Source organism: Carcharodon carcharias, chromosome 12 (genome assembly GCF_017639515.1).
Source record: "Carcharodon carcharias isolate sCarCar2 chromosome 12, sCarCar2.pri, whole genome shotgun sequence".
NCBI classification, from domain to species: domain Eukaryota; kingdom Metazoa; phylum Chordata; class Chondrichthyes; order Lamniformes; family Lamnidae; genus Carcharodon; species Carcharodon carcharias.
The window spans coordinates 66,768,507-66,784,416 of record NC_054478.1 but is presented as its reverse complement, the minus strand read 5'-3'; the positions used below and the strand labels follow the sequence as shown (position 1 = coordinate 66,784,416).

The 15,910-nt window shown below is 42.5% G+C and overlaps 1 protein-coding gene across 4 annotated transcripts in view; it reads right to left on the bottom strand.

Moving 5' to 3' along the window:
- LOC121285017 (coiled-coil domain-containing protein 148-like) overlaps positions 1 to 15,910 on the bottom strand; it is a 108,305-nt gene that overhangs the window by 15,240 nt on the left and 77,155 nt on the right. For all 4 annotated transcript variants that reach the window (XM_041201093.1, XM_041201094.1, XM_041201096.1 and 1 more), the window contains 4 exons: positions 13,110 to 13,316; positions 3,512 to 3,652; positions 1,675 to 1,793; positions 810 to 927 (listed from right to left, as the gene is read on the bottom strand). In XM_041201093.1, the coding sequence (XP_041057027.1) occupies positions 810 to 927; positions 1,675 to 1,793; positions 3,512 to 3,652; positions 13,110 to 13,316 (585 nt within the window). The remainder of the gene's footprint in view (positions 1 to 809; positions 928 to 1,674; positions 1,794 to 3,511; positions 3,653 to 13,109; positions 13,317 to 15,910) is intronic.

Below are 15,910 nucleotides of genomic sequence, written 5' to 3'. Positions count from 1 at the left end.
ACCGCCTTTTTGGCAAGTTAAAATCAACATAGAGATATTCAGGATCATAATTATGTTCAACAAGCTACTATAACCCGTGTGGGCTATGCCCCATTTACCTGATCTCAACTGGCTTAGTAATGAGGTAACTATAATGGCCATTTCTTTTCCCCTCCATAGTTTATGATAGGAAGCGAGAACAGGTTAGGCTTGGCTCTGATATTCACACAAATTGGTTTGCCTGACAACACTCATTATCCAGAATCGGATGAGAAGAATGGTCCACAGGTGAAATACCAGAAATACTGATGTTCATGGAAATGTACCCCAGTATCATCTGGTCATAAGCGGCAGCCCAAAGTAATTCACCTCTAAAAGAAATTTGGCCTAACAACTGTCTCAACACATAGATAGATACTTTTTGTAAACCATGCCACCAAGCAGCATAGTCTGAAGGCCAGTTATTGGACTTAAAAGGAGAAATCAGTATTAGCATTATGGTTTTAATATCAGAAGGAAATCAGATTCTCAATGGTTTGCCAGTGCCCTAATAATTAGTTTAAAACCCCACTCTTATAGACTTCTTGAATGAACTGATGGCTACAAAAATCTTGCAAAAAAAAATCAAACTCGGCATCTTAGTGTCTGTATGAGGCATTAGTTTGTTGTTCTGATACACAACTCAAATTCAGCTTCTTAGTTGGCTGACTAGTTAGTGCACATGTATCACCATCATGCATTTTTATAAATAAAATTAATCAAACAAAAATAAGAAAGCACTAGACTTCATGGTGAGGTCAAGAATTTCAAGTAAAAACATAAATCGGTACCTTTTGCCAGTAAGCATCAAGATGCTTTTGTCGTTCTTCTTCCTCTTGCATTTGCTGCAAAATCAATGCTTTCTTTTCTTGACGACGTTTCTGCAACAACTCCTGTCTGTCTTTCACCCTATTATTAACAACACAATACATAGTCAGCACTTATACAATCTCCTGGTAATACATCCAATGAAGATGAGTCAGTTATGGTGCCAATCAGTGAAATAGATGTCAACCATTCAACCATTGTTTACCTCCTGCCCAGGAAATACAGGTTTGTATTTGGTATGGTTCCCTTGTCAGTAATCACCTATCTTTTCTTCATAATCCTTCTGTGTAGATGATAGTGTTTGATGTAGAAATAGTTTCGAAACAAAGAAATTCCCAAAGAGTTTTTCTATTATCTAATTTAAAGGCTTTGGCTACACTGCAGTAAGAATTCTCAAGAAACCAATCATCTTGTTTCAGATTCGCACATGATTACAGATTTCTTCAAGATATTCAGTGCTCCTTGAATCACTGCTCTCACCACATCCTGAAATGCATGCTCAGTGCAATGTAGACTTATAGGTCTTTGTCCAGACCAATAATCTTCTTCACCACTTGAAAAGCCAATCACATCCACACTGAGAAACATACTGCACTGAAAATTAGTGAGAAAAACACAATCTTTCATTGCATCCATCACTGAAGAGAGAAAAAAGCCAATCACATTCACTTTGAGAAACATGGTGTATGTGCAGCTCTGCAATGCTACAAATATATTTGAATTTTGGGATGTTGTTCACAACAGAGGTAAATTCAATAGTCTTGAAAAACAAAGGCAGTGGTTGAGAGAAGGGAGTAGTTAACTCAAGAACTGGCAATTCATCCTTACCGTTCTCTGTCCCTTTCAGCTTGCTCTGCCATTTCATTTTTCAATTCTCTAAGTCGCTGCTCGTGCCTTTGTTCTAACTCTTCCCTCTTATGTTGCTTCTCAGCATAGTATTGCTTTACCTAAAGACAAACAGGTGAATCTTTTAGGTTTAGTGAAGTAAAATAACTTTCATGCATAAAAATTCAGTGTCACAGTGACTTTGATGACTGCAAGTAGGAGACAGCTATGGAGGTGCAGATTATTGTTGGAGAGAGCACAAATGACCAAGACCTAATGCTCTATCATTTGCAGGTAGCTGGCTCTTGGTCAATACAATCGATGTCTTGTGTAGTGTCTTCTTCCCAAGCACCCCCTTGCTGTACTCCTCCGGCCTCCTCCTGACCAGGAGGATGCGTCTGCTGAAACTCCTCCTCACTACTGTGTCCAATGTCAGAGTATCCTGTTCCAATGTGACCTCCCTCACCTGCCACTTGTTCACCAGGGCTTCCTCTACCCACCACTGATGCCCAAGAGATGCCAGCAGCCTCACATGTTTTTACAGCATCCAACCAATCACTGTTAACATATGTAAGCATCTTATTACTACCAATGGCAACTCTGTGCCATTGGTTGTGCAGTTGAGTTTAAATTTCCGTTTCTCACAAATGGTGACCCTTGCATCCATAAGCATCCATGGATCCCTGCTGTACAATTGAAAATAGCAAGCTACTTCTCAAAAGGTTGTAAATGAGCTCCAGAATGAACTCAACATTCTGTTAATTAGAAGAGGTGGGCTGTCATTCACCCCACCTCCCCTCACTCCCCACACTCTTTTTGAAAATCACGTTGCATTCCAGGGGCATTGGGATCCAGTGATGTGATCTGAGGATGAGTTTTCAACGTGTGCCTGCACCTAAACTCACCTTCACGGGCTTTTGAAAATCCAGCCACAGGTGTCAAGGCTCACGATTATAAAATTGCTATTTGAATAGGGTGCCTGAAAGGTGGGAGTGAAAATTCAATAGGCGAGGGTTGTATTAATTATTACAAGTACAGAGATTCATTCTTCAGGTTTCAATTGTTTTACCTTTTTAATTTTTCTTTCTGACACTTTTTGCTCTCTCCCTCTCTCTTAATCCAATCTTTCTTTCCCTTTATTTCTCTGTTTTTGATTTTACATTGAATTCATTCACTCAAATTCATACTTCCTTCACAATCCTTGCACTGTTGATTTTACAGTCCTTCAATCTGATTGGTTAAGTACATACACAATTGTTTGCTCCATTCACATAAGTCCCAAATGTGTGTTTCACTGTGATATTATCAGCTCAGACTTTCAGCAACTTCCTATCCAAAAAATGTAAGAACCTAAACATACAGGAACAAGTCCAACTAACAACTGATGCCATCAAATATCCTGCTATAGCAAAACCTTGTCCAATGTACAATAGTAATTTTAAGTCATCGAAATCAATCAATTGTGCTGTTGCAATTGATATGCCTGTAAAAGAAAGCTTCAATAAAGGTACATTACTTGTTCCATTGTTTTAAATTTAACAACCCAGGGTAGCAGATAATGTGATGTCATTATGCCCAACAAACTACTATAATGGTATTAATTGAAAGTCATGCTTCAGCTATTTCAATTCTTGCAGCATAATTGTGTTCGATGTTAGCCTCCAATGGCTAATAACTCGTGTAATAGTGTGAGTCACTTTGGAGATGCTACACCAAGAGCTATGTGAAGAATCATATTTAAATCAGCCTTTTAAAAATAATTTTACTGCTATTAATTAAAGAAGAGGAAGAATGGGTGGACTGCACAAGTCAGCTTTCTGTATTTTACAGATCTCCTTACTTTTTCTTTATCCATGGCTCTACGGTACATTTCCTTTTCTCTTTCCTTTCTCTCTTGCTCTATTTCTCTTTCTCTCTTCTGTGCAGCAATAGCTGCTTCCAGTTGAGCCATTTCCTCTTGATGTGCACGCATTTGTTGAACCTATTGAAAAGTACAGCTCTGTTACTTACATTATAAAGTTAACCCAACATCATTGGACAGCACAATATGCATGTTATAGAACAATATTGAACAGTTAAACAAATCTATGAATCTCAATAATTAAATACTTTTTTTTCATTTTGTTAAATCCAGAACCCAGTATACCTAAAATCATCACATCACAGGTAGATCTCCAGTTTAAAAACTGCAGTTCTCCATGTTTCAAAATCATATTGTAGGTTTTGTGGTTTCCAAAATGAGAGCACGTTTATTGATCTCCTGGTAATTCAATTGGTAAATTCTCTTTGCAGTGTGGTACTGAACACAACAGACCAAGTGTTTCCTGGGTTTCAATCCTTGGTCTGTGCCCTTGCCTGATCTCACTGGGCTGGGATGGGGGTATAACATCATTTGTTCCTAAGAGCAGCAAATAATTTTTCTAATTTCTCATGAGATAATCAGTTATCTGTACAGAAATACAAAAAATTGCAACACAGGAGGAGGCCATTCAGCCCATCGTGTCTATGTTGGCCGAAAAATAGTTATCCTGCCTAATCCCAGTTTTCAGCTCATGGTTCGTAGCCTTGTAGATTATAGTACTTCAAGTGCATATCCAAGCATTTTTTTCAGTGTGATGAAAGTCTTTGCCTCCAACGACCTTTCAGGCAGCAAGTTCCAGACCCCCAACACCCTATGCGTGAAAGAATTTCTCCTCAACTCCCTTCTAATCCTTCTGCCAATTACTTTAAATCTACGTCCACTGGTTACTGAGCTCTCTGCTGAGGTAAATAGGCCCTTCCTATTCACTGTCTCTAGGCACCACATAATTTTATACATCTCAATTTAATCTCCACTCAGCCTCCACGTAAAACAACTAAAATGGGGAAGGTGATGTATTGCCCAGCCCTGATGAATAAAGCACTGGCTGACCTGCTTCCCAGAGTTGTGCACTCCAGGCTGGGAGATGTGATTGATGTTACCTGTAGTAGACTAAAGGATATCAATGGCAAAGAGGTTAACGGCAGAGGTGGTTTTAAGAGCCACTGGCAAAGCTTATCCAATCTTTTCTCATTGCTAAAATTCTGCATTCATGGGCTGGATTTTATGGGGATCCGCAGTCCATGCCTCCCCTGGCTAGAAAGTTGGGGAGAGCCCACCCATGATGCCAACAGCAGCCCCACAACAATTTAAAGTTTAGGAGCAGCGTTAATTGCTTTAAGGCAAGACTTCCGCTGCCATCTCAGGAGGAAGTCCCACTTTAGAGAGCTGCCAGCCAATTAGAGATGAGAGTGAGTAAGAATGGCTGCCCTTGACAGCAAGGCAGCATTTGACCAAGTGTGGCATCAAGGAGTCCTAGCAATACTGGAGTCAATGGGAATCAGGGGTAAAACTCTCCACTGGTTGGAGTCATGCCTAGCACAAAGGAAGATGGTTGTGGTTGTTGGAGGTCAGACATCTCAGCTCCAGGACATCACTGCAGGAGTTCCTCAGGGTAGTGTCCTAGGCCCAACCATCTTCAGCTGCTTCATCAATTACCTTCATTCCATCATAAGGTCAGAAGTGGGGATTGCCCAATGTTCAGCACCATTCATGACTCCTCAGATACTAAAGCAGTCCATGTCCAAATGCAGCAAGACCTGGACAATATTCAGGCTTGGGCTGATAAGTGGCAAGTAACATTCGCGTCATACAAGTGTCAGGCAATGACCATCTCCAACAAGAGAGAATCCAACCATCGCCCCTTCATGTTCAATGGCATTACCATTACTGAATCCCCCACTATCAACATCCTGGGGATTACCATTGACTAGAAACTGAACTGGACTAACCATGTAAATACTGTGGCTACAAGAGCAGGTCAGAGGCTAGGAATCATGCGATGAGTAACTCACCTCCTGACTCCCTAAAGCCTGTCCACCATCTACAAGGCACAAGTCAGGAGTGTGATGGAATACTCCCCACTTGTCTGGATGAGTGCAGCTCCCACAACACTGAAGAAGCTGGACACCATCCAGGACAAAGCAGTCCACTTGATTGGCACCACATCCACAAACATTCACTACCTCCACTACCAATGCACAGTAGCAACAGTGTGTACCATTTACAAGGTGCACTGCAGGAATTCACCAAGTTCCTTAGACAGCACCTTCTAAAACCACAACCACTATCACCTAGAGGGACAAGGGCAGCAGATAGATGGGAACACCACCACCTGGAGGTTCCCCTCCAAGTCACTCACCATAATGACTTGGAAATATATCGGCCTTCCTTCACTGGAGATGGGTCAAACTCCCTTTCTAACAGTACTGTGGGTGTACCTACACTACATAGACTGCAGCGGTTCAAAAAGGCAGCTCACCAGCACCTTCTCAAGGGCAACTAGAGATGGGCAATAAATGCTGGCTCAGCCAGCGAAGCCCACAACCCGTGAATGAATTTTTAAAAAATTGATTTAAATGGGCAGTTTATATACCAAAATATGACAGAACTGCTTTATATTTACCACATAAACTATAAACAAGGATTTATATAAGACTAGTTGATCTTTCATGAGGTTGCAGAAAGGGATTGAACATTAAGCAGCCATCAGGTGATATGGGGGTTGCTGCTATGGTTGGAAGAATGGGAATAATTAGGCTAGGGTGTACCAACATAATTCAATCCCCATTTTAAAGTCCTACACTCTGATTATATATTTATTTTTATGTAATAATAATACTTTGACAAAAGTTAAGGTGCTTTGGGAACTATAGAAGGAGAGTAGGCTGAAATACCTCTGCAGGACAGATTAACGGAACTGAAAGATGTGTAAGGAACATATCTTTTTATTTCTGTTGGACTGTTAAGAAAATATATTTTTATTTTCTATTGGGCTGTGGATTAAGGTTACAATGGCTGCAAGTCGAAAAACATGTCCACTGGAACAGAGTGAGAGATATATACAATGTTGCAGTCTTGGAACAGTGTATGCCATGAAAGATAGGATGATGCCAGAAAGGAGTCCTGGGCCAAGGGAGCTGCCTGATAACAGCATTTTAATTGGCTCCTGACCAGGTGACCAGGTTTTGTGTGAGAAGCAATGCAGCAGAATAGCTCCAAGCTGAAATGAACAAGACCTAAAACCTCTTTCTCCTGTGTGTGGAAGGTTCCAGTAATTCTGCAATAATAGCTAGCTGGCTTTTTCTTCTCATGTCTCTATAACCTGCCCTCTCTCTGAAAACCGCTGTCAAGAGGCAAAAGGGAAAATCACCATTAGAGACATTAAAAGGCAAGTGCTCAACCAGTGAACTAAATGCTGAAAATGCTGGGAAGACCATCTTGTGACATCAACAAGAACTGAAAGGAATTTGCAAGACATCAATCAAAAGCAACCCATCAAATCCTATACTCCGGAATTGGTGCTATTGATCTGTTTTACCCCACCCTTAAAATCCCTGTTTTTGTGTGTTTTATGTGTCTTGTAGCTGTGTGTATAGGGACTTAAGAAGGGGGTAGAGTTTAAGTTATAGCGTTAGAAATTCAATAAACAGTTATTTACTTTTAAGTTTACAAACCTGGTGCTTGTATTCTGTTAATCTAAATTACACAATTAGGTAGAATCGGGGCAATCTGGTGGTTGGATCAAACTTTTTCACATTTGTCGCAGCTCGGGGAGCAGTGGGGCTTGATATTACAACATACTATCCCCAAAGAGTCGTGACAGATGTAAAACTGAGGCACCACAATGTTACAAAAACAGAATTACCTGGAAAAACTCAGCAGGTCTGGCAGCATCGGCGGAGAAGAAAAGAGTTGACGTGTCGAGTCTTCATGACCCTTCGACAGAACTTGAGTGAGTCCAAGAAAGGGGTGAAATATAAGCTGGCTTAAGGTGTGGCGGTGGGGGGGGGGGGGTGGTTGGGTGGGGGAAGAGAGAGAGAAGTGGAGGGGGTTGGTGTGGTTGTAGGGACAAACAAGCAGTAATAGAAGCAGATCATCAAAAGATGTCACAAACAACAGAACAAAAGAACACAGGTGTTAAAGTTGGTGATATTATCTAAACGAATGTGCTAATTAAGAATGGATGGTAGGGCACTCGAGGTATAGCTCTAGTGGGGGTGGGGGGAGCATAAAAGATTTAAAAATATTTAAAAATAATGGAAATAGATGGGAAAAGAAAAATCTATATAATTTATTGGAAAAAACAAAAGGAAGGGGGAAACAGAAAGGGGGTGGGGATGGAGGAGGGAGCTCAAGACCTAAAGTTGTTGAATTCAATATTCAGTCCGGAAGGCTGTAAAGTGCCTAGTCGGAAGATGAGGTGTTGTTCCTCCAGTTTGCGTTGGGCTTCACTGGAACAATGCAGCAAGCCAAGGACAGACTTGTGGGCAAGAGAGCAGGGCGGAGTGTTAAAATGGCAAGCGACAGGGAGGTTTGGGTCATTCTTGCAGACAGACCGCAGGTGTTCTGCAAAGCGGTTGCCCAGTTTACGTTTGGTCTCTCCAATGTAGAGGAGACCACTACAATGTTACTACTGGCAGTAGAGTGCAATTGCAGCATGACAAATTTATCCCGGTAGTTTCTATGATAAATGTCAATGTAGAGTATTATGAAGAAAATATTATCACATGTGCAGACATAAGAATTAATATTTTACCAGTTAATCTCCTATGGTGTTGCACACAGGAAGCTTAGAGCAAATGTACTCTTCAGATATGCTAAGGTGGAAAAGGTGAAAATGAGTGCAAACAAAATGCAGGCTGCATTTCAAACTTATACATTTGATCCTTACTTATACACTTTCATTATAAACTCCCTCAAAGTGGTAGTGCTGCAGTACCATGGCAATTGGTTTAAGACAGTAGAATTGGCTGTCTCGAGTATTGGGTTGGGGAGAAGGTTAATCTCAAAAATCAGGTAAAGGAGAGTAGGCAAAATCAGGCTAAAAAATCAAAATGGCAGGCCCGCAAAACATAACTGATAGATACAATAATATCACCAATTGTTGGGAAAGTCAGGTGCATGAAGGTAGCAACACAGACCATGAAAGTAGGTGGGTCCATAAAAGGGAGCACAGCTGAGGGGGACACTCAGCCATTGCCACACAAATGCCATCAGTGAGCAGGGGCTGTAGGGAGAGTGACCTGTACATGCTTGGATAGTACAGAGGGTCGTGACCAACCTGACATCATAGGGTCATTAAGCGGAGAGGCTAGAATTCCCGAAATTATTGTCAGTGCAGCTGAGCACAAGCATGTCAACAACTGGATAAGAAACTAGGATTCACAGATATTGAGTCAAATGGTGAAGAAGATCAACATCCTCAGCAGTAGGTGGAAAGCTCTGGACACAAGGAGGAATGAGGAGAGGGATGAGGGGCAGGAATGGAACGGAGGCCATACCCGCAGCATAGGGCGTACTGCTAAAGAAGGAACTACCTGGATGTGTTGGAAAACCAGTACCGCAGAAGACTCTGCACCTATCTAGGCTGATGGTCACTGAGATTTGTGCCTTCAGAGTGGAAGACCTCACGTCTCACTTCATTGCTCACCATGTTCTGCTGGTAGTCATCAAAGTTACTGTGACCTTAAACTACTGCATCTCTCGCTCTTCCAAGATCAGCAGTGGACCTTAATGGTGTCTCACAAGCAGTAGCACACCTATTTGTGAGAGCTGGGTAGCACATAAAATTTCAGACAATGGGGTCTGGCAGGCACAAAGGGCAGTATCATCGATTGTAGTCATATGGCCATCAAGGTGCCGAGTAAACAGCCAGTGAGCTTCATCATCTTGAAAGGCTTCTGCTTGCTCAACGTTCTCCTAACCTGCAAAAGCTTCCTGCACGTGTACGCTCACTATCCTGGCAGCTGTCTTGATGCCTTCATCCTGCACCAACTGAGTGTCGCAGCTATTCATTCCACCATCCAAACTTTGTGGATGGGTTCAAGAGAACAAAGAATATTCCTCAAAGAGATGGCTATCCACCCTTGTAAGTAACCCCAAGAAAGAGCCGCAGAGGCCCTAAAACCGAAGCTATCTGATCACAGGGAATACCATTGGGCTTCTGAACCATTCTTGAACCATTCAAGCTTCTGAAGATGCAGTTTCAGTGTCTGGTCTGGTCGGGTGACTCCCTGAAGTACATTCCTGCAGGGTTTCATGGATCATGGTGGTCTACTGCGCGCTCCATATAACATGGTCCTCCATAGGGGCATGGGCCTTTAAAAGGGTGAGGCCCTGAAATGACACAGCTCATTGGGAGAAAAGGAGGAGCAGGAGGTGGAAGAGGAACAGGAGGAAAATGGAGAACAGAGAGCTGCCCACATTGTGTAAGGAAATGGCCAGGGCCTGCACAGGACTCAAGGGTCTTGTCGGAATGCCACTAACATCATGTAACATCTGATCCAGGCATATTTCAGCTGAGTCCTTCTAAGCCAGGAACTCACTTTGACTTGCCTATGAGCATACTTCCATTGAAGATGCAGTCTTGATGAGATCCATTCTCACCACCAATGAATGATACACATCTGTCCAGCATTCACACTGCCCCTGTTCAAAGACCTTTGCTTCTGTTCACCATATCGTTCCCTCTTTTCCAGTTTCACCATTAAAAAATGGAAGCTCACATTCCTGGAGTCATGTGTTAATATTTACAGTGTGTTCTGAAAGTAACAGAGTACACATTTACAAGTGCTCTACAGTGGCCTTCGCTCTCAGCTACTTCAAATGGTGTGCCCTTGTGGCCATGGATGAGGGGAAGCAGTCTGCTTATTTGGGTCCATTTGTAGTTGAGATGCACATGACAGTCATCCTCGTAATGGAGGTGCCAATGGGGGTAACTCCAGAGGCAGTTGCACTGGTGTCAATGAGTGCAACATGAAACCCTGATGATAGACCTCTCAGTATGCAACGTCCAGCAGACACACCAGCTGAGAAGCCTGAGGGCGCATGTTACTCCTAAATATTGGAGTAATGTATGTCCAGGGTACTTACTGATCCTTCAGCAACTCTCAGAACCATGGATGACCTCCGTCACAGGTCCCTGCCACATAGAGTCAGAAGGTCCAACAATGATAGTGCCATGTGAGGGAAGGCTTCTTCATCCTCATTCAGCCCTTAGATGGTGCTCCTAATAGCTGGATGGAAGCAGAAACTGGTATCCACTTCATGCAACTTTGTGCCACCAGTGACACAGGCCAGTGCATGATACAGAGTTGCATGGATTCTGTGCATGCTCCTGCATCCTCTCAGAGTACCGTCACATATGGCTATTTATGAGGTTGGCCACTCTCTCAGTGGAAGAGCTGCTGCGTTCAAAGCTCTGAGATAAAGTAGCACAAATGAACTGATCAGAGTCCTCCATTCTTAGCCTATGAACCTACACTGCCTCAGGGAACTTCAACATATGAGGGCACATCTGCTGCTGCCATTATAGGTAGAATTTTCTTTATTGTGACTCCCGAGGCCCTGCATCTGTGCCCAGTTGAGCATGGCCATGTCTTCTGGCCAACTTCCAAGGGGGACTTCCCACAGCTGCCTCTGTCTCTGTTGCCTCCTCTCACTCAACAGTGCTGTGCTCTTCGCCCAGTGCCACCCTTTCTAACCACATGCAAGGACCCAGGAAAGTGAGTGTATTTGCACTGGTGGAGGATGCACTTGTAGGATATGACAGTGCTGGTTCCGCTGTCCTGGTTTCTTCCAATGACCCCAGTGCCATGATAGGAATCAGGTGTTCATCCTCCATGACAGAATTTGTGAGCAATAGAATAAGGAGATCCTGAGAACTAGCCTTTGACAGCCGAAACCTCTGCAGTGCTGAGGCTTCCCAATGAAGCTGAGTCTTTGACATGTTGTCGGAAGGGGATAACTGCACTCAACCCGTTCATCTACAGACTGTGATATCTTTTCACCCTCTTCTACAGGTGTGCCCATCTCACCTTCCCCAACTTGTATCTGCTGAGCCCCCTTGGTGATTTCCTGGGCTCCCTCCTTCAATGTAGCGATGATGCTAAGCACTCCTCTTCCCTCTCTCAGGCATTATATGCCCTTTTCTCCTGCGAGGGCTGCTCATATACATAAAAAGCTGCATGCATGCAAGTCCTCACAGTGCTATGGTTCTGAGACCTGCTAAAGGATCAGTAAGTACCTTGGGCATACATTACTCCAATATTTAGGAGTAGCATGCACTCTCAGGCTTCTCAGCTGGTGTGTCTGCTGGATGTTGCATACTGAGAGGTCTATCATCAGGGTGTCATGTTGCACTCACCTTGTCAGGGTGAAGAGGTCGTTGAACCTTTTGAGCATTGCACTCAGTTCCTCTGCACTACATTTCTGCTTCTGACTAATTTGGCCACCTCCAACCATGCCTGTTTTATGGAGCTGGGTGACCCTCTCTTTCCAACCTCCGGAAGGAGCACCTTCCTCCACCCCTCAAGCATGCAAGACGGTCTCAAGGTCTGCATTTAAGAAGCAAGAGGCAACCCTAACTCAGGTTCTAGGTCTCTGCCTCCCTTCTTATCTCTTGAGTTCTTGTATTTCTTCTTTTGAATACCTGCCATAGTAATGACTGTCGTGATGGCTTTAAATTAAGGCTACACATCAGCAGTCCCACCTAAATCCTGCACCTGCAAGAACAATAATTATTGCCATATCAGCCAATTAGCAACCTTTCTCTTCAAAAACTCAAAATGTAGACAGGCTCTGTCTACTTACCCCCAGAAGCAAAATCTTGCCCCGTGACTCCAAACTCAAGAGTTAGTCCTAATTGCATGTACTTAAAAAAAATGAACTATATCGCATTGTAAAATCCTAAAATCATATACCCACGATCTTAATCCCTTACTGCATTTCAAACGTAGTTTGAAAAAATCAAACATTAATTGAAAACATGAATTTGGCATTAATTTGGTTAGCATCTAAACAGGTTTTTCTTTCAGACACTGAACTTAATGGTTTAAATAATGCTTGCTTGAAATGAAATTTTCTTCACATGATGCTAAATTCTTAATTGCAATCCTAAAGTAAAATTTCTGTTGTTTATTCATTTTATTTCTTTGAAGAATAATTTTCAATCCATTTTTTAAGTAATACTGCAAATGAATTACAAGCAATGTGTAGAAATCCAAATGTGGCTCTGATCTAAGAACAATAATTCTTTCCATATCAGGTTGTAAGGACTAAGGACTCTACTTTAGTAAAATTTGAAAACATAAAATACCTTCAAACAACTTTATCTTGATTTATTCATTGTCAGAAAGTCATCTCAACACTAAAGATTAAAATCTGTAAATAGTCACATACCAACAAACATCACTAGAACAGCCACTGTGAAAGGAATGATGAATGGGGGAACCAGCTTTCAGGAGGATAGAGAAAATCAAATTATTTTAAATGTTTATGTAAAGTACATATACAAAAAAATTCCAGTTTGGTCTGCAACCAGATTGTGATGTGTGTATAAATCAATGTTTCTGCTTACCTTGTGGTTTAATTCAGCACAGATTTCCTGCTGCTTCCGCCTGTCATTTGCCAGCAACAGATCAGCCTCATGAGCAATACAGGCTTCAGCAAATATCATCACTGTCTTCATCAGCAAGTCTTTCTTGTCACGAGTCCAGTTCTGAATCAGAACCTTCTGGTGCTCTTTCTTAAACTGAAATCCATCCCATAATCTCCAGTGGTCAATCTAGAACAAAGATTTTGTTACTTTCTCAACACAAATCTATGTTTTAGTGTATTTTTTTCTCATCTAAATGGGTCATTCAAAACGCTGCCAGAAAAATCTTAAAAGGAATATATGCAAATTATATTAAATTATATTGGGCATTATTTTGCTCATCAAGTTGAAGGTGGAATACTTAATCACTTTTTAACACAATGTAAGTTATTCCCAACTCAAGGCATATGCAAAACATTCTTCACTGCTCCAATAATATGCATTCTTCCTAGTTTCAGAAGAGCAATGTGGTGCTAAAGTATGGAATATTCATATTAGTCATATTAATAAGTACAAATTTAGGGCACTTTTATGCTATTGACACAGGTTTGCTGGACTAATGCCCGAACTCACTGGAGCTGATTCTACAGATTTCCAAGTCAAGTCTACAATGTATAGTGAAGATTCCCAGTAAAAGTAGGTGGGAGTTCCATTCGTGTAGTCAGAAGTGGAAATGGACAATGGATGTCCCTCATATGATTTTCTAGTATGCGGAATTCTAAGGGCAGAATCTTCTGTACCAGTTGTTGGTGGGCGTGTTTGGTAGCGTGAGTGGACAATATGGCGAGATGGCCAAAAATTGGTTTCATAATGTTTCCAATTAACTCTCTGCCCCTCAATGGCGGACCTCGTTTCCCGCCGTCGGACGTCAGGAACTTCATTGTAATATATCTGCATATCATTATTAGCCCAGCTTGCTGGAATCAGCCCCTCATGCTGGATCATCCAAGCATGTCGGCATGATTGCATGCTGGTGTGTTTCACAACTGTACGTAAGCACCTGTACATGCACCTGGCAAGCTGCGCTTCGCTTGGAACTTCGAGGTTTGTTTGCCTACTGTGCTTCAGACAGCATTCACAGTCATCAGTGCCAGGCTTCACAGGCGGCACCACATCACTTTTAGGGGAGCTCATGGGCAGGTCTCTACCTTCCAGACTAGCCATAAGGCTTTTCAATGACTGCAGGGCTAAGGCTGTTCTGGGGAAGGGGGGTATCTAGGGTATGTATGGGGGCACAAGTTGATACGTGCAACTGGCCTCAGGATGGTGAGTGCTGAGCAGGCAGTTTACAGAGGCCATTTGGAGATGTGATGGTGTGTATAAGAGACTGAGTGGTGATATCCCTTGAGCTGGCAGTGAGTGAGATGCCAGTGAACGTGTTATCAGCTTGAGTGTGTGAGTTTAGAGTGATGGGATGGTTTCCTTAGCCTGGTAGCACAGCTGAGATCATTCAACTTTTTTCTGCATTGGATGGCTAACCTCTGCTGTGCAGCATTGGCACTGATCATCACTGCCATCACCTACCAAGCTGGAATGGTGAGATTGCTGGACTTCCTGCGGCCAGGGCTGGGGTAGAGGACATCATGGCAGGTCTCCAAGGAGTCCAAAAGGCATTCCAGGGAAGTGTCACTGAATCAGGGGGCTCCAGTCTTCTTATCTTTCGGGGCCATGTCTTCTTTGCAGCATCCTTGTCTGGAAGCACTGAGAGGTCTTCATGCAGCTGCACTTTAAACATGGCATCTGGCGTGATGAAGCAGTGAGGTGATGGCATAGCGGGCAAATGAGAACCCACCCATCATCGAAATGGCACATTTGCCAGTAATGCATTATTAATGGGGCAGGATTGGGATGATATGGCATGAAAAGCCGCCACTGTGGATGGCAGGTAAAATGTCCTTGTTCCCACCCACTACCGCATTTAGTGCAAATCTGAGATGATTCTGTCCTAAGTCTAACTCATATTCTGGAAATCAGTCCCTTTTTAAATGAGTTTTATCTTCACTACTTTCACACATTGATCACGCTGTGTGAGGACAACATCTCCTTATATCAGTACCAAATTTTATTTTTGCTAATTTGAACCTATGACCTCTTATTCTGCTCTCACAGAGCAGTATCCGGTTTATCTTTTGTATATCATTGTAAATACCACTATGAGTATGTCAGCTCAGATGTCATAACCTGTCACCATAATGGCATTGACATTACCACCTGTGACCGCTCAATGCTGTTTTAAGTAGCCTATCCCCATCCAACAATTGTGTGACTGGCAGAGGGTAGTGGGATCTTTGATGGAGGAAATGCTTTCAAAACGTATATGAACTAATCCTTGAATTAGTCAACGGCATCCACAACTTCCAAGTCATGATGTGGCTGCAGTTCACAAAATGTCAATGAAAGAGCAACTAAGGACAATCAGAAATATGATAATAGGGCTTGGGCTCATGCCTTAAACTGGGGGGCATTCACAGGAGTTCCTATAATAGTTGGCTAATGATGAAGTTAGTTGCTGAATTTCAAGGTTGAATGGGCCAAGTTTTCCTTCAGCATTCAATTCTCTGACTCTTGACACTATCCTCAGGCATTCAATGTCTGTTTTGTAAATAGTGACCAAAATTGGATTCAATGCTCAAGGTTCACGCTGACCCAAGCACTGAATGATTTTAACACAGATCTGTTTTGGCAATATAGTTCATCAGCGCAACAGTAAATGGAAATGTTAAGCACTGAGTCTACAAGTACCTGCAGATCCCTCTACTTCAACTGTAACTATTTCAATATCA